The sequence below is a fragment of the Sceloporus undulatus genome, chromosome 4 (genome assembly GCF_019175285.1).
Source record: "Sceloporus undulatus isolate JIND9_A2432 ecotype Alabama chromosome 4, SceUnd_v1.1, whole genome shotgun sequence".
NCBI classification, from domain to species: domain Eukaryota; kingdom Metazoa; phylum Chordata; class Lepidosauria; order Squamata; family Phrynosomatidae; genus Sceloporus; species Sceloporus undulatus.
In genome coordinates, this window is record NC_056525.1 from 48,250,631 (window position 1) to 48,269,233 (window position 18,603).

Sequence of the window (18,603 nt, forward strand, 5' to 3'; positions counted from 1 at the left end):
TGCCTTCAAATAGTTTTCTGGGTTATGGCGACCCTAAGGTAAACCTTTCACAGAGTTTTCTTGGCAAGATTTGTTCAGAAGTTTTGCCAATGCCTTTCTCTAAAGCTAAGAGAGTGTAATTTCCCAAGGGCACCCAGTAGGTTTCTATGACCAAGTCTTCAAAGTCCTAGTACAACACTCAAACTATGCTGGCTTTCAGTATTGGAATTGTTGTCGTGTGCCTTCAGATAATTTCCAATTTATGACAACACTAAGGTGAACCTATCATGGAGTTTCCTTGGCAAGATTTGTTCAGAGGAGGTTTGCCATTACCTTCCCCTGAAGCTGAGAATGTGTGACTTGCCCAAGGTCACCCAGTGAGTTTCATGGATGAGTGGGGAATTGAACCCTGGTTTCCACAGTCATAGTCAAACACTCAAACCATTATGCCATGTTGGCTCTCATACTAATGCAAAAGTATTCCACTTTCCTCCCAAAATTGGGACTCAAAGCAGCTTACAATTTAAAATATACAAAAAGTGAATATTAAAATAGAATTAAGCTATTCACAGTATTAAAATAATCCAAACCTCAAGGTGAAAGAATAAAATGAAATAAAACCCCAAGTTAAAATAATAAAATGCAATTTTTAAAAGCTATTAAAAAGAGTTCAGTTTTAAACAACATAGCACCCCTAGCCCATTCTATGAAAACTTTAAAAGCCTGTCAAACTAAAGAGCTTTTAGTCTGCCATTGGAAGAACAACAAGGTGGGGGTGATTCTGGCTTCCCTGGGACAGGGATCGCAGTTTAGGGGCGGTCACTGGAAATGTCCTCTCTTGCATTCCCACCGATTGTGCTTGTGGTAGGACTGAGCGAAGTGCCTCTTCTGGTGATCTCAGCATCCAGGCTGGCTCATACAGGGATATATAGCCAGGGAGGAACTGGGTTAAAGTCCAGAAGTGAGGGACTTGAAACCAATAAAGAACTCCAAGTGAGGGAGATACTACAGGAAAATGTCCTGTGGGATAGAAATAGCCTGAGAGGCTATTTGCTTTATTGGCGCTAGATAGACAAGCCCTACGGGGCGCCATCATGATGTGCAAGGGGCAGTGCTTCCAAATGCGACTCGCCCCTCACACGTGACGAGGGCGTCAAAATGGTGGCGCCCTGTACATACAGGCGCTGCCATTTTGACGTGACAGATGTGTAGCGTCTTAATGTCCCGGCACCTTTGTGACACCGCAGGTGCACCATTGGCACCTTGCAACTTCATAACGATGCCACAGAAAGAACCCGCTTTTTTCAGGTTCTTTTTGCTGTGCGAGGGAGCCGTGCACTTTGTCCGCTGCAGCTCCCTTGCGCAGCAAACCAGGGCGGCGGCAGACCACCCTTTTTGGGCGGTCTGTATCCCGCCATTGATACATATTTAAGTATCTTTTGTTGGAACATCTGTTTAATAAAGTTTTGATATTATTTTAGTAAAAGCTTGTCTGCAGTTTGAATACACACCCATGTTACCAATACAAAGCCTTTTGAAACAGATTTTTAAAAGGGTCTGTGATAATTTGGTGGCAGCGGAGGGGTAAAAGACCCAGGGTGCTGTCATCCAAAAACATATAGTGCTTAACAGAGAGGTGTGTGTCACAGTCATAACCTGCACTTTTAATTATGCCCCAAATTCTTAACAAACAACAGCCATGCTGGCTGTGGAAGATGGGACAGTAGGCTCAAAACATCTGGACGACATGTTGAGGTAGGTTTTTGTATAGAAACTCAAAATTTCCTTCTGCGTGCACCTCCTTCCTGGCTCTCAACCAGTCCTTGACCCAGGTATGTAACTTCCCCAAGTAATCTCACATTAAGGGTACTCCTCAAAGATATAGCAGTATTAGTCTGTAGAATCAGTAGGTAGAGAGATCTTGTAGCACCTTTGAGACTAACCGAAAGATGTTGGCAGCATGAGCTTTCGTAGAATAAAGTCTACTTCCTCAATGCATTTGGTGAAGTGGAAAGCCAGGGACAGGCCTATATATGCCACTGGTGTGCGAGAATGTCAATTCAAATTCAAAATGGATGGACAACTTGAGGTTAACCTGTGAGGCTAGCTGGGCGCTTTAGCTGAATCACCTGCCTGGCTCTTCATCTGAGAGGTAAGAATGGTAGGCACACACCAAAATGCCCTTCATAAAACCAATGCTCACTGCACAAGCAAATGATGGAAAATAAGCTGACTGAATAGTCTTTTACCTTCAAATGGGATCAGCTTATAGAGATCTACACGGAGTGTGGGGGAGTGCAATGTCTGTATGTAGATGTAAAGGGGGTCCCAAGAGTAAAAACGTGTGAGAACCAAGGCGTTAGATACCACCTGATTGCAAACATAAGCTGATGCCAAATAAAACTGGTTGGCGTGTGAGGTGCAAGATTTGTTGTTGTTGTTGTAAAAGATCAACATGGTGCATTTGTGGCATTTCACATTGGACTTTCCTCTTACAGAACTGCAGTAGACAAGACTTGCACAAAGAGCTCGGGGTGTATTTATTTCTCAGAGGGGAAAAGGAGAGCAAACAAGTTTGGGCTGATGGAGAACACAATCCAAATGCTGAAATGCTGAAAGGGCCCCCCCCCCCCCCAATTTCAACACACTTGACAAATGGAAATAATAATTTAAATGTAGATTCAGTGAATAATAATAATAATAATAATAAACTTTTATTTATACCCCTCCAGTCCATCAGGCCTCGGAGGTAGAGAAGACTGCTGGGCCTCATCCCCTCCCCACCACCATTCCCTTCTCCTTTTGTGTTGTGTCTTTTTAGATTGTAAGCTTGAGGGCAGGGAACCGTCTAATTAAAAAGATTGTATGTACAGCGCTTTATAAATAAAGGTTAATAATAAATAATAATAATAAATATATTTCCTGCTAACCAGGCATTTCAAGGAAAGTAAGTTCATTAGAAAAACCCAGCTGAGTACTGGCGCTTCAGCTGTAAGGGATCCCTATGGCTTGGATGTATGTTTACATGAGTGTTTGGGGTGTTATTTTGCTCTTATTCCTCATATCCTTATTGTACGACGACGTCGTCTTCCATTCCGTGGCGCCTCCTCCTCCTCTTCGCTCCCACGCGGCTGCCCCTCCCTCACTCCCACCAACCGCCAAAAACAGCCGAGGAGGACGGAGGTCCTTTCTGCGCCTGCGCCGACTCCCTTCCTATTCTCAAGTCTCTGCCTATACGTGCGCGCTCCCGCGCTCTCTCTCTCTCTGCGTCCTCGCAGTTCAATCCAACGCCTTTAAAAAAAGTACTCAGAGGGCGCGCGCTCACGCGTGGCTCCGCCCCCAAACCGCCCCTTTTCTCTCTCTCAGCCGCTCCTCAGCGGCGCGCTCGCAAATCGGGACGTCGTGCGTGATGGCGCATGCGCAGTCCGGCGCGTGAGCGAAGCGGGGAGTCGGGTTCAAAGGAGGAAATATGGCGGAAAACAAAGGAGGAGGAGGCGGCGGCGGCGGCGGCGGCATTAGCGGGGAGGGGGCCGGGGAAGCCGGGTCTGCGGGGGGTGGCCCAGAGCTCTCCGCCGCCGCCGCCGCCGCGTCGGCTGTGGTTGTCACCTCGGCGGCCTCCTCGTCTCCGCCGGCCCCCGCCCCGCCTGAGGAGAGGGAGAGCCCCGCCGTCGTCGTCGCCGCCGCCGCCGCCGCGGGCGAGAAGGGCCCTGGGGAGGCGGAGGCCGCGGCGCCATCGTCGTCGTCGTCTGTGGGGAGCGTAGGCCCCGCACCGGCACCGCCCCTGGGCCCCAGCCCCGCGCCCCCCGCCCTCTCCTCCTCCGCGGCCTCCTTGCCAGCCCCGGCCCCGCTCTCCCTTCTGGACACCTGCGCCGTGTGCGCGCAGAGCCTGCAGAGCCGCGAGGCCGAGCCCAAGCTCCTGCCTTGCCTCCACTCCTTCTGCCGGAGGTGCCTCCCGGAGCCAGAGCGGCAGCTCAACGTCCCCGTCCCCGGAGGGGCCAACGGGGACATCCAGCAGGGTGAGTGCGGAGGCCCCCGGGAGGCGGGAGGGAGGCCGGGGAGCGGCTGCCACACTGCAGGGAAGAAGAAGAACCCGCTCTCGCTCTTTGCCTGGGAACTCTGGGGCCCAGAGCGGAGCCCCTGGCAAAGAGCCAGGCAAGGGCCAGTGCGGAGGGAAGGGTCCGTTTTGCTCTGCTGCTGCTGCTGCTGCCTATCATGGCCTTTGAGCAGCCCCGAGTCTTGGAGTCCAGGGAGGGTCCTGGAATCAAGCCCCAGCAGAGACCGAGTGCCACCGACAAAATGTACGACCAGCTCCTCTTAGCGTCACTTAAGAAGTAAAACCACACAAATAGTTAAGTCTGTCTCCCACAAAATGCACATCCTGAAGAAGGTATGAATAATCACCCCAAAAGCAAAGTGCTGACTATATTATTCTAACAGGCCTTTTCCAGGAGCCACCTTCTAGATACACAAACATTGACCTGATGCTGGAATTCCCAGAATTCCATAGTATTGAGTCACAGCAGTTAAAGTGGTGTCAAACCAGATTACAGTTGTCCCTCCACATTTGTGGCTTTGACTTCTGCAGATTTGATTATTTGTGGTTTCAATATGTTCTGTCTAGGAATCTCCAGGTCCTCCAGTGCAACTCTGCCAGAGGTTGACCATAGAGTTCTGCTGGAGAGCATAGCAGTTCCTATGGAGCATCTGTGGGTCCTCCAGCATGGTTCTGTGATCAGCTTCTGGCAGATGTTGGCCAAAGAGTTGCACTGGAGGACCTAGACATTCAGGTAAAAAAATAGTGGGGCTTCTTTATTTGTGGTTTCCCCCCATTTGTGGGGACCCTTCTCCCCTAACCCCAGAGGATGTGTAGGGACCATTGTATTTCTGCAGTGTGGATGCAACCCAAAGTCAGCTGCAGTCGCGGGGAAGGGATGCACAGACACAAAACCTCCCTTATAGTTATTGAGGGTGGATGATGCCTCCTTGGAGCTCGCTCTGGCAGGGGACCAGATGTCTTCCTTTTTCAATGCGTGTCCTACATTGCAAACCTCTTGTCTCCAGGACAAATTCCACAATGTCCTCCATTTTGAGCATGACTATGAAGCATGAATTGATATTTATGTTAGTGTTTCTAGCTTTTGTTTTGCAGTGTCCTCCATTTTTTAATGTCCTGCATTTTGTGGCACCTTGCCTTCCTTTGCAGTTAGGACATCTGGTCACCATGCCTCTCTGGATAGAGTTTTTGGGTAGAGAACCACTTGTTGGCTGGCAGTGCAAGGAGACTGGCCTTGGTCATAGAATCATAGAATCATAGAATCATAGAGTTGGAAGAGACCGCAAGGGCCATCCAGTCCAACCCCCTGCCATGCAGGAAATCCAGATCAAAGCATCGTCGACAGATGGCCATCCAGCCTCTGCTTGAAGACCTCCAAGGAGGGAGACTCCACTACACTCCGAGGAAGTGTGTTCCACTGTGGAACAGCCCTTACTGTCAGGAAATTCCTCCTAATGTTGAGGTGGAATCTCTTTTCCTGTAGCTTGCATCCATTGCTCCGGGTCCTAGTCACTGGAGCAGCAGAAAACAAGTTTGCTCCCTCCTCAATATGACATCCCTTCAAGTATTTAAATAGGGCTATCATATCACCTCTTAACCTTCTCTTCTCCAGGCTAAACATCCCCAGCTCCCTGAGTCGTTCCTCATAGGGCAAGGTTTCCAGACCTTTCACCATTTTAGTCGCCCTCCTTTGGACACGCTCCAGTTTCTCAATGTCCTTTTTGAATTGTGGCGCCCAGAACTGGACACAATATTCCAGGTGGGGCCTGACCAGAGCAGAATATAGTGGCACTATTACTTCCTTGGATCTAGATACGATACTTCTATTGATGCAGCCTAAAATCGCATTGGCCTTGTTAGCTGCCGCATCACACTGTTGACTCATGTTCAACTTGTGGTCTACTTGGACTCCTAGATCCCTTTCACATGTTGTCTCCTTAAGCCAGGTGTCTCCCATCCTATATCTGTGCATTTCATTTTTTTGCCCTAAGTGCAGTACCTTACATTTCTCCCTGTTGAAGTTCATTCTGTTAGCTCTGGCCCAGCTTTCTAGTCTATTCAGGTCATTTTGAATTTTGATCCTGTCCTCTGGAGTATTAGCTATTCCTCCTACTTTAGTGTCATCTGCAAATTTGATAAGTATTCCCCCAATTTTTTCCTCCAAGTCATTGATAAAGATGTTGAATAGCACTGGGCCCAGGACAGAGCCCTGTGGGACCCCACTGGTTACTTCTCTCCAGGATGAAAAGGTGCCATTGTTGAGCACCCTTTGGGTTCGGCCGGTCAACCAATTACAAATCCACTTAACAGTTGCCTTGTCCAGCCCACATTTTACAAGCTTGTTTGTGAGAATGTCATGGGGAACCCTGTCAAAGGCCTTACTGAAATCAAGATATACTATATCCACAGCATTCCCTTCATCTACCAAGCTGGTAATTTTATCAAAGAAAGAGATTAGATTTGTCTGGCATGACTTGTTTCTCTGAAACCCATGTTGACTTTTTGTGATTATGGCATTGGCTTCTAGATGTTCACAGATTCTCTGTTTAATGATCTGCTCCAGAATCTTTCCTAGTACTGATGTCAGACTAACTGGACGATAATTGTTGGGATCCTCTTTTTTCCCCTTTTTGAAGATGGGGACAACGTTTGCCCTCCTCCAGTCGGCTGGGATCTCTCCTGTTTTCCAGGAGTTTTCAAAGATTATTGCCAATGGCTCCGATATTACATTAGCCAGTTCTTTTAATACCCTTGGATGTAGCTCATCTGGTCCTGGAGACTTAAATTCATTTAGGTTAAACAGGTATTCCTGTACTATCTCTTTACTTATTTTGTGCACAAGACTGCATAGCACTGGGTCAGTGTGTGTGTACCTGGGAGACCACTTGTGGTGAAAGCATGTCAGAAGGACACAGCTGGCACTTTGCTTTTGGGCTGGTTACTCAGACCTTCAGGATGTGCATTTTATGGAAGATCAACTAACAATTTGACTGGTCTTACTTATTAAATAATGGGAAATGAAGTGGGAGTAAATTTTGTTGGTGAATATGGTGGGTCCTTCAGAATAGTAGAGTGGATTTAAGCCAACCTCAGGTCTGCACGTTCTGTATGTGTGCCTTCAGGTCACTGAGTCCATGAATTTCATAGACAAGGAATTACTCAAGAGGTGGATTTGCCAGTTCCTTCCTCTGAAATTTAGCCTACACCACGTGCTATTCATTGGTAGTCCCACGTCCAAGTGCTAATCAGGGCTGACTCTTAGCTTAGACAGGATGATGTGCCTTTAAGGATATTTAGTCCCTTGCAGAGTGTACACTTTACTAAAAGTTTGAGATCCACCACAGGCTCCTCCCTGTCTAAAAGGAAGGCACTTAGAAATTCAGTTTGGATGCTAGCCATTTCATGGAGCTCATGGTCTTTTCACACAAAATTTCGTTCTTAATTACATTTCCCATCTTCTTACTTTATTTCAATGGTATCAGTTTGGGAAACAGAAAGTGATTTTATAATTCTTGTTAATCATTTGCGAGTCAATTTTTCTATTATCCCTATTTGCTCTTCTTTCCATCCCACTCAACCTACACCTGTTTCTAAGCTAAGAATTTCATCCAGCCCAATCACACTGTCAGCCGTTTACTGCCAAATCACAACTGCTTTTTTAAAAAAAATCCCAGTTTCCAATAATCTCTCATTCATTTGTCTTAAAACTACTCTCCAGGCCGCCTCATCCATAGAGGATCATGCACCAGCGCAGTATTCACTTCAGCAGCATGGCATTTTTCAGGAAATATTTGCAATGTTAAGAGATTCCCCATACATAGTACTTGCGCCTGGCTTTCATGTTAGGAAATTAAAATTAATAACCAGTCTGGACTTTTTTAGATAGCAGTGTTGTTGTTGTTGTGCAAGATTTGGCAAACACTGCTAAATTAATTTATTATTTCTGGTGAGTACACAGGTGAGATAATCTACTCCCACTTCATGCAGTTTGTTTTTGAATGAAGCGAACATTGGAAGTAGTGCTGAACCTTTATGTCTGGTACTGCTTGTTTCTTCTTCATTGCACTTAGTTCCATTATTATCCATAAATCTACATGGAGCAACCCGAAACATGTAACTGTCAGAATTAAAATGGACAATTCACCTCCAGCTCAAGATGGAAAATATAAGAGAAACTAAAGTGGGGAATGGGCGGGTTTTAAAATTATTGATCAGGAGTCTGCAGAATATTAAAAACATTGATAAAGTACAGGAATTCCCATTTTCTTTAACTGACTTGGTAGATAAATTTGTGCTCATGTTCAAATTTGCTTGCCTTGTATACTTTCCATAAAGTAGATGGGCACCAAGCAACAGGCACTCTGTTATTTGAGTGGTTTGGTTTCATCAGAGACTGCTGGACTTGGGGCCTCTTCAAATATACATGCTTTTCTTGCATGAAAATACATTCATTTTGGGGGGAAATACTTTTAAAGTAGCATGTTGGTCACAAGTAGTGGTTTGTTTGTGCTTTGCTTTGTCTATAAAATGTTTACTATTATTTTAACAGCAGCTTTTCATAGACCACTGGTGTTTCTTTAACTTAGACATGGTCCTGTATTATCTTGGTAGAAGTGGCATTTTAGTGAAATGTTGTGCTTGATGAATAACATACGGTAGTCACTTGAGATAATCTAGCATCTTTGAAGTTGATTTCTTATGTTTATATTCCATCTTTCCTTCAGTGTGCTGAGAGCAGTAAATGTAGCTGTTCCCTTCCTCGCTTCATCTTCACAATGGCCTTGTGAAATAGGTCAGGCTGAAAGGTTGTGACTGGCTCATGGTCACCTGATGAGTTCCATGACAGAGTGGGGACTTAAAGCTGTTGTTGTTGTTGTTGTGTACCTTCAAATACTTTCTGTTTTATGGAGACCCTAAGGTGACTCTTATGAGGTTTTCTTGGCAAGATTTGTTTAGAGGGGGGTTGCCTTTGTCTTCTCAGAGAGAGTGTGACTTGCCTAAGGTCACCCAGTGGGATTCCATGGATGAATGGGGATTCAGACCCTCTTCTCAAGTTTGTAGTCCAACCCTAAAACTACTACACCACTCTGGCTCTTAGGACTTGAAGCTGCATTTCTCAAATCATAGTCCCACAGTCTAATCTGTGCATTGCACTGGCTCTCAGGGTTTTCCTAAATAACGGAACAAAATGGACTGTGGTACAACTTATAAAATTGGTCACACAATACAGAAGCAATGGTAATACTAAATATTTGTAATTATTAGTTTGTTTGAAGTACTTTGAATTTTCACATTTATTTCCTTGTAACACCCATCCAAGGTCGATCAATACTATCTCCATTTGCTGTTTTCTTGGCAAGATTTGCTTTAGAGGAGGTTGGCCATTGCTTTCCTTTGAGGCTCAGAACATGTAACTTGCCAAAGGTCACTGTCTCCAGAGTCATAGTCCAACACTCAAACCACTATGGCACCTGGCTGTCTATACCATAGGCATGTGATGAGTTTAAGAAAAACCAGATGGCCTAAGGACAAATAGTGAGTATGTGGCTTCAGTGCTATTCTCACTGGGTACTCTAAGCCACCGTGCTAAACCATCTAATAAATCATTTTTATTTTCACTTTGCAAAAATTCTTATTGTACATTTACTGTAATTGTTTTGGTTTGAAACACTGAATAATGGACACATGAGATTTTTTAGAACTAGGTTCACAGACTTCAATCACTGGTGTCAGAATTCACTGCACATTAGTTTATTAAGATGCCTGGGTTACATCTTATGAAGGGATATACTGTACAAATAAACCGAATAAATAACAGGCCTGATTTGGTTAGGCTTGGAATCTAAAAATAGAATAAATTTAGTGGCTTTGCTTGGACAAAGAATTAAACCATAGTTTAAGTATTATCTGCATAATCCTGCTATCTTCTGCAGTCTCATTCTGTGGTGTGACTGTGAAGAGGAGGTTCTAAGTGTCCATTTTCAACTACTGTATTTTCTGGCGTATAAGACAACTTTTTAACCCAGGAAAATCTTCTCAAAAGTTCAGGGTCATCTTATACGCCGGGTGTCATATTATAGGGCAGGTGCTGAAACTTCCGAGCTGAATTGGAGAATCTGCGGTCGCCGCATATGGTGGGGGGAGCTCAGAAACAGCCGTGGCCTCATCCCTGCCATATGCGGCGATCGTATGAAAGCAGCTACCGCCCTGATAGTCTTGGAGACATGGAGCACTGGGCAGGCAGGAAGAGCTGACCAGTCCAAGCAGGCTTTGTATACAACAAGGTTTCCTGCTAAGGACTTCCATGTCATAAGTATTTGAATTTAAATTATCATATTGAAATAAAATCTGATATTTTTTAAATTTTTATTTGGTGTGCTTTGGAAGAGGGGTAGTCTTATACGGTGAGTACATCCCAAACTCTATATTTTAACTGGAAAAGTTGGGGGGTCGTCTTATATGCCCAGTCATCTTATACGCCGGAAAATACGGCATTTGTTATCTTTGAACTGAGGTAATGTTATGTTAAACTCAGATTAATTAAAAATCCTAGTGTTTTAAACAATACCTTGACAGACAGGCCTATGGTCCTCTTCTCTTCCTACAGAACAGCTGCAAGACTTATTTTCACTAAACCGTAGTGCATCACTGAGGTGACTGAATTAGCCAAATTTAAGGGCCTTAATCATAGGAGCTTTTCAGTATTGTAGAGATTGTAGCCTTCTCTAAAGTGAGGATTCTCATGTATGTTGTACTACAATATCCACTATTCCTGGACAGCAAGACCGGTACATTGGTTGTGGTAACTGCCTAAACATATCTGGAGGGAAGCAGTTTGTAGAAGGTTCTGTATAAATGTGGCTGTTAACAGTTTCTCCATAGACTCATAGTCTTGGTGGTGCAGTGATTAAATGCCAGTACTGCAGCCATTCACTCACAAACCAGAAGGTTGTGAGTTCAGTACCAGCCAGGGCTCAAGCTTGACTCAGGATTGCATCCTTCTGAGGTCACTAAAATGAGTACCCAGATTGTTGGGGGCAATTCCTTACAGTTGAAAATCACTTAGAGACTGCTTAGGCAGTGTGAAGTGGTATATAAATAACTGCTATTGCTAATCTATTTGTGCATGTGAAAGGAACATAAATCACTGCATGTAGGGGTAGGATTTCTTATTGGATTATTACTTAAACATGCCAGAATCCTGTTGGTGACATACACTAGTGCAGTCTAGCAGTTGCTTTTTTTGGGGGGGGGGGTCATAATGCCATATCCCTATCCTGCTTGTGGTTGTGCAAATGGATTTCCACCCATCTAACTATTGCACAAGAGGTTGTGCTTTAAAAGTTGTTGCAGAACTGTGTTTTAGTGCAATCTAATCTATGAAGTGATATAAGCAAAGTTTCAAATAATTGCAGTGGAAACTGTGATGCTATTGACTTTGACGTGTAAAACATTGCTTAATTTATAGTTTTTCTGTGGGTTTTTTGGGCTACATGGCTGTGTTATGGAAGAATTTATTTCTGACGTTTCACCTGCATCTGTGGCCAAAAATGCTGGTGAAATGTCATGAAAAAATTCCTTCAGAACATGGCTATATAGCAAACAAACTGTGAATGCTGTCTGTGGCCTGTTACAGACAGCCAAAATAAAGCTGCTTCGAGTCACAGTGGAGGTATGTTGTTTCAATGATGCATGCGTCCTAAGAGTCCAGAAGTTGCACCAAAGCCATGCTCCAGCCCTAAGGACTGGAACGTGGCTTTGGTGCGGCTTCTGGACTCTTAGGACGCATGCATCATTGAAACAACATACCTCCACTGTGACTCGAAGCAGCTTTATTTTGGCTGTCTGTAACAGGCCTGTGAAACTCTTTGACCTCACATTGTTTCATTTACTATATATATATATATATATATTATAGGTAATAAGGTGAGGTGGAGGGTGGTGGTAAGAGACTGGAATGTTGAGAAGGAGTGGTGATTGGTGGAATATCTGAGGAGATTTAGATAAGATTGGTGACCGGCATTGATGAAGGACAGTTGATATAGTGAGCTGGGCAGTTAAAGTAGTTGGAGAGAGAAAAAAGACATGAGTGAATTGAGGGCTAAGTCAGGTTTAGGAATTACAAGCATACCTCAGTAAACAAAATCTCTGACAAAGAAGCTTATTTTTATTCCTGCCCAGCCCCTGTTTTTGCTTGTCCTCTGTCTAGCTAAGAAGTTTTAGTAGCATTGGCATTGGAAGGATGGTAGAGAAATACAAACGTTTGGTGTTAGGTTGCAATATTTGTAGTAAACAATGATCAGGGAAACAGCAAGATTCTACTCTAGCCGATCCAATTGTAGCCATGTGTGTCTCCTTATAACAGGCAAGGTAAACAGCAGCTGCCTTTGGAATACCTTACTGAACATGCTTGAACAGCAGAACAGGAGGACAAGGGGAAAGCAGATGAGTGCCACCAGTTGGCCAAGTATGTTAAAACAGCATAGATGTGTAATTTTGGCCACCTAAATGGAAATTATTAGAAAATTGGAGGCTAGTGAAAGGGTGGAAACATATCTAGATGCATTTTGGAAAAAGCTGCTTCCCAGTCCTGTGTTTTTCATTTCACATGTGCATATCTTTAGTTCTGTTGAAACTTACTGGTATTCAAGCTGCTCTTCTTTTTTGTGGTGTAGCAACCTACCCCCATTCTTCCCATGTGTATTTATGCCCCCTGTACAAAGGTTTATGCTAAAGAAGGAATATCTAGCAACACATTACTGTATTTGTCTATAAGTCTAAAACTTTATGCCCAAAAACTTACCCCTAAATCCTAGGTTGACTTATTTACAGGTCACTATGGAAATGTGATAGCAGTTCTTTCAGATTTCCCCATGCGGTGCAGAGAGTAGTTTAGCAAGAAAGAGCCAAGCAGAAGAAAGAAGTGATTGATTGATATTGCTGTTTGTTTAAGAGTCCCCCTCCCACCCATCCATCTGGCTGAAACGATGAAGAAAAGCCTCAGTGTGAGTCGCTGTTGCCATATGCACACATACACACCCTGAAGGAGCCTCCAAGTTTTACCCTCACCCTATCCACGGGTCATAGCAAAATTCATAATTTTGGCCCCAAAACCTGACCTTGACTTACACATAAAATTGATTTATTGTTGAGTATATACGGGTCCTTATTTAACTAAGATGTACCTGTAATGAGTTTAAGAGTTTAAATTGGTTTCAAATTTATTAAATAATCAATCTGTTTTGTTCTGTTCAACATCTGTTAATAAAATATTGTTTTTGTGTTTATACGCTTTTGGTCTCTGGGAATGCATTTTATATTACAGTGGGCCTTTGGTATCTGCAGGGGTTTGGTTCCTGTACTCCCCATGGATCCCAAAATCCACAGATGCTCAAGTCCTGTTAAATACAGTGGCATAGTAAAATGGTATCCCTTAACTAAAATGGCAAAATCAAGGTTTGCTTTTTTGAATTCATATGTTTTTGGAATAACTTAAGCCATGGGTACTTGAATTGTGGATAAAAAATCCGTGGATATTGAGGGCTGATTGTATAAAGTTTGGATTCAGGCATGGTGTTTGTGGTTGAAGCAGTGAATAAAGGGTGCGATGTTTGGTAGAGAGATAGGTTTCATAATATCTCACAGATGCACAGTACTTTGAGGGCATCTAGGAGGTCCTCATAGTTGGTGGCTAAAGCAGTAGGACAGGGAGAGGGCCTTACATTGGTGCCAGAGTTGGGATGAGGGGGAAAAAACAGTTGTGGTAACCATGAGATTTGTGGACGTTTTCCCATTTTAGAGCAGTGTAGATTTAAGCAGAACCTCACACCTGTGGGAAAAGGGTTAAACCCCCACATTTATAATGACTTTTTTTTTTGTTCTTAATGCTCCCCATCAAGGTTTAAACTTCACCACATTTCCAAGCATTCTTCTGTTCATACTCTGTTAGATGGCCCTTAGACATGCTTTTCTCAACTAACATTTTCTTCTGAATTCCATGGTGTCAGAAGTGATCCTCTTGTAGTTACTTGAGCTGTTATTACATGTTTCAGTCATTACATTCACCACAAACTCATCTTCCCTGAGATATGGAGTTACTCCTGAATGGAGAAGATCCATTGAAAAACAGGGAAGTACAGTGGTACCTCGGGATACGAAATACCCAGGTTACGAATTTTTCGGGATATGAAAAAATGCCATTGGAAATAATTGTTCCGGGTTACGAATGTTTTTTCGGGTTACGAAAAAACTTCGGCGCTATTTTAAAAGGAACCGCGGCTTTTCCCCATTAGCGCCTATGGCAATTCGGCTTACGAAGGCTTTTCGGGTTACGAACGGTGCCGCGGAACGAATTAATTTCGTAACCCGAGGCACCACTGTACTAAAAGAGCACTACATATTCTTGTTGGGGACACTAGGAATATAAACAGTGGTATTTCAGTACACTCTTGGAAATAGCTCCTTTGCAGTTTGGTCTCTTGTACAACAAGAGTGCTCACCATGTGATTACAGATGCAAAGTTGATTAAACAGTGATCCAGTATAAGAACTGTTAAGAAAAAAGCAACATGGGATATACAGTAAATGAAATAAAACATGTATGTGAGAGTCAGGGTGACTCAGCAGAAGCCAATTGAGAACCACACAGGTGTAAATGGTAATACAATTAACAAGTCCTGAATGCCAAGGACAAGAAATGTAAAGTGGATAATTGGACACACCTGACAATTGTTAAGTGGTCAAGGCTGAGATGATGAAATCATTAATTGTAGGATGAATCAAGAGAACCAATGAGAATGGTGTACACGCCTACTGGGTGGAAACAGACAACAGTGGGTGGTACCATGCATTGACTATAATAATGACTATGCATCCCAATGTATTTTGTGGGTTGTAGTAGTGGATTGTAGTACAGTAGTAGGAGTGAGGAGTAGAGTATTGTTGTGTTGGATAGTTTTGGAGCTGTATATAGTAGAATAAAGTAGATCTTTTATATAAGACTACTGAGTTGTCTGGTGTCTTGGGTGAAGCTACAAGAACCAGCTGGATCCTGAAGAAGGGTGAAGACTTCGGTGGAAGCAAGAGTGAGAAGGCTTGGAGAGTTTGTCGGGGTCTTCAGCCTATTCTCTGTAACTCTGCTAAGCTTTAACCACTGGCCAAAACTGGTCAGCGCGGTGCACAACCAGGTGGTGAGTTCAAGCCAGAGGTGAAGAGCTACAACTCCCATCATCCCTGACAAGAACTACATAGTACAACTTTCTCATAACTTACCGTATATTCCGGCGTATAAGACGACTGGGCGTATAAGACGACCCCCAAATTTACAACTTAAAATAGAGTGTTTGGGATATATTCACTGTATAAGACTACCCCTCTCTTCCTCGATAAGTCAGAAAGGAGCTGAAGGCACACAACAACAACAACAACAACAGCAGCAGCAGCAGCAGTGACAGGAGAAAGAGGGGGGAGGAGAAAGAAGGAGAAGGAGAAAGAAGAAAAGGAGGGGAAGAGGAGGCAGACTCCACTACACTCTGAGGAAGGAGTGTGTTCCACGTTTGAAATAACAGCATACACAACATTATTTCACCCGCCTCGACAACTCCTCCCGCCCTTCCTCTTGGTGCATCTACACTTTAGAATTAATGCAGTTTGACACCACTTTAAGAGCTGCTGCTCCATCCTATTGGAATCCTAGGATTTGTAGTTTTATAAGGTCTTTTGCCTTCTCTGCCCAAAGAATGTGGGGCACTGCTCCAAACTACAAATCCCAGGGATTCTGTATGGATGGAGCCGTGGCAGTTCAAGTGACTCCTATTGGAATCAAAGCCCAGGAAGCTTTGTGCCAAATAGAAATGTGTTAGGCTGCAACTGCACTGCAGAAACAATCCAGTTTGACACCCCTTTAACTGCCCTGGCTCAGTGCTATGGAATCCTGGGAATTCTAGTTTGTGTGACAACAAACTACAATTCCCAGGATTTCATAGCACTGGGCCATGGCAGTTAAAATGGTATGAAACTGGATTGTCTCTGGAATGAAGATGCAGTCTAAGTTGGATCCAAGACACACTGCAGAAATAATCCAGACCACTTTAGCTGCCCTGGCTCAGTGCTAGGGAACCCTGGGAAGTGTAGTTTTGTGAGACATTGAGCCTTCTCTGTCAGAAAGAGCTCTGGTGCTACAACAAACTACAATTCCCAGGATTCCCTAGCACTAAGCCAGGAGAGTTAAAGTGGTTACAAACTGGATTATTTCTGCAGTGTGTTTTGGACCTTGGTTATTAAAAATGCTCAAGGTCCAATCCATACTGCAGAAATAATCCAGTTTGAGACCACTTTAACTGCCCTGGCTCAGTGCTAGGGAACCCTGGGAATTGTAGTTTTGTGAGAAAGAGCTCTGGTGCCACAATGAACTACAGTGCTACCTCGGGTTACGAAATTAATTCGTTCCGCCGCCCCATTCGTAACCCGATGCATTTCGCAACCCGAAAAGGCTTTCCGTTAGCGCTGGAAAGCCGCGCGTTTGAATTTCGCGCCGAAAAAAATTTCGTAACCTGAAAAAACCTTCGTATCCCGGAACAGTTTTTTCCAATCTAACTTTTTCGTATCCCGGAAATTTCGTAACGCGATCAATTCGTATCCCGGGGTACCACTGTACAATTCCCATGCATCTGAGGAAGTACGCTTAAGTCTAGGAAAGCTGCCAACTTTTCTTTCAGTGAGTCTCAAAGGTGCTACAAGACCTATCTCTCTATCCTCATTATCACCATTATTGTTATCATTATTAAATCCAAATGCACCTGCAGAAGTGGACTTAAACTGGCAACACTGATATAAATAAATAAATAAATAAATAAAGGATGATGATGATGATGATAATAATAATAATATACTGTAGACTCTATCTCTGGGGCTGGGATCTGGAAGCATGGAGGCAATTCCCTTGAAAAACTAGGGAATCCTGGGAATTGTAGTTTGTGAGGGGGGCAACCACTGTCCTCTCTCTGATTGGCTGTTAGTGTGACTCCATCCAAACAGGATTGGTTGCTCTGTAGCCTGGCTCTCAGAGGGACTGGGGCTAAGAGAGAGAGAGAGAGAGAGACCCTTTTCTGAGGGTGGGGTGGTGACCACTCTCCAGCTCTCTCTCTGATTGGCTGAAAAGTGTGAGTGTGTGACTCCAAAGGATTGGTTGCTCTGTAGCCAGCCTTGCTCTCAGCCGAAATGGGCAAGTCACCAAATCTGCCCTGAAATAGAGCCAGGCACCAAAATCACACCAAAAGCTCTTAAAGGTCCACATTTTTGTGTGAGAGTCACCACATTGGCAACACTAGGAAGGAAGGAGGGAGGGAGAGAAAGAAGGAGGGGAAAAGAAAGGGAAGGAAGGAAGGAAGGAAGGGGAAAAGTCAAAGGAGAGAAGGAACAGAGGAGGACACTCCTTTGCCTTTGAGAGAAGGCTTCCCTGCCCAGGGCTCTCTTGAGGACCCAGGGGCTTTCCGGAGTACAAGACGACCCCTGACTTTGGGGAAGATTTTCCAGGGCTAAAAAGTAGTCTTGTACGCCGGAAAATATGGTAACTGGCAGAAATGTATGTTCTGCTACTTCTCTGTTGATCTTGGGATAGTTACCAGTTGTTTTAATAATGGAACAAAACTTCTCTGAGGAAAAATTTGGCAGCAGAATTGGAAGTATAGCTTTCCTACTTATTTTTAATGCTTACATCTGACCTTCAGTGAAATAGAAGTTTTTGAATGGTCTCTGTTGTTTGTCTTCAAGTATTCCTACTTATGGTGACCTTTAAGGTGACCCTATCACAGGGTTTGGTTGATGAGGTTTGTTCAGAGGAGGTTTGGCATTGTCTTCCCCTGAGTCTGTGAGTGTGTCTTTTCCCAGAGAGTTTCTTTGGCCAAGTGGGGATTTGAACCCTGGTCTTCTGGAACCTTAGTCCAATACTCAAACCACTATACCATGCTGGATATCTTGAAAGGTCTAATCTACTCAGTGGAAAGGGCTCTGATAAAGTGGACTGTTTTGTTGAAACTTTATTGGGAACATAGAGATTTGTCAGTAGATTGTTAGTCCACCTAGGTCAGTATTGTCCAGAATTTCAGACAAGGGTTTTTCTCAACTGTAGCTGGATATTCCAGGGATTGAATACAAGAACTAGAGTGTGGAGATAGTACATCAACATCTGTTAAATAATGGCTTAGGTTTTCTACCTTCAGTCCTCACCTCATGACATCAGGATGAAGAATCCTCACAATTTGTGGTAAGAATTCTAAACACTGTGGAGGTATATAATATTTCAACTGCGCTAACATGTTAGTCTGAAGTATTCTTTTGCTTTTTATTATGCAGGATTTTTCTTGATAGTCTTTGTCAATGGGATAACAAATTTAACGCATAAAATAATTCAAAGATGTAGCTGTGTTAGTCTTGAAAATCAATATGCAAAGCGATTGTGATCACTTTTGAGACTAACTCATGAGCTTCTATAGACTTGAGCCTACTTCCTCAGGTGCATTAGTATTATTAGTAAGGTGTTGCAAGATCCCATTGCACACTTAGTAATGTTGC

The 18,603-nt window shown here is 43.7% G+C and overlaps 1 protein-coding gene across 1 annotated transcript in view; it reads left to right on the plus strand.

Moving 5' to 3' along the window:
• Positions 1–3,433: 3,433 nt before the first annotated feature.
• Positions 3,434–18,603, plus strand: part of TRIM33 (tripartite motif containing 33) — a 99,459-nt gene continuing 84,289 nt past the window's right edge. The window contains 1 exon segment of the mRNA XM_042462557.1: positions 3,434–3,995. Coding sequence (XP_042318491.1) covers positions 3,449–3,995 — 547 coding nt within the window. The 5' untranslated portion in view covers positions 3,434–3,448.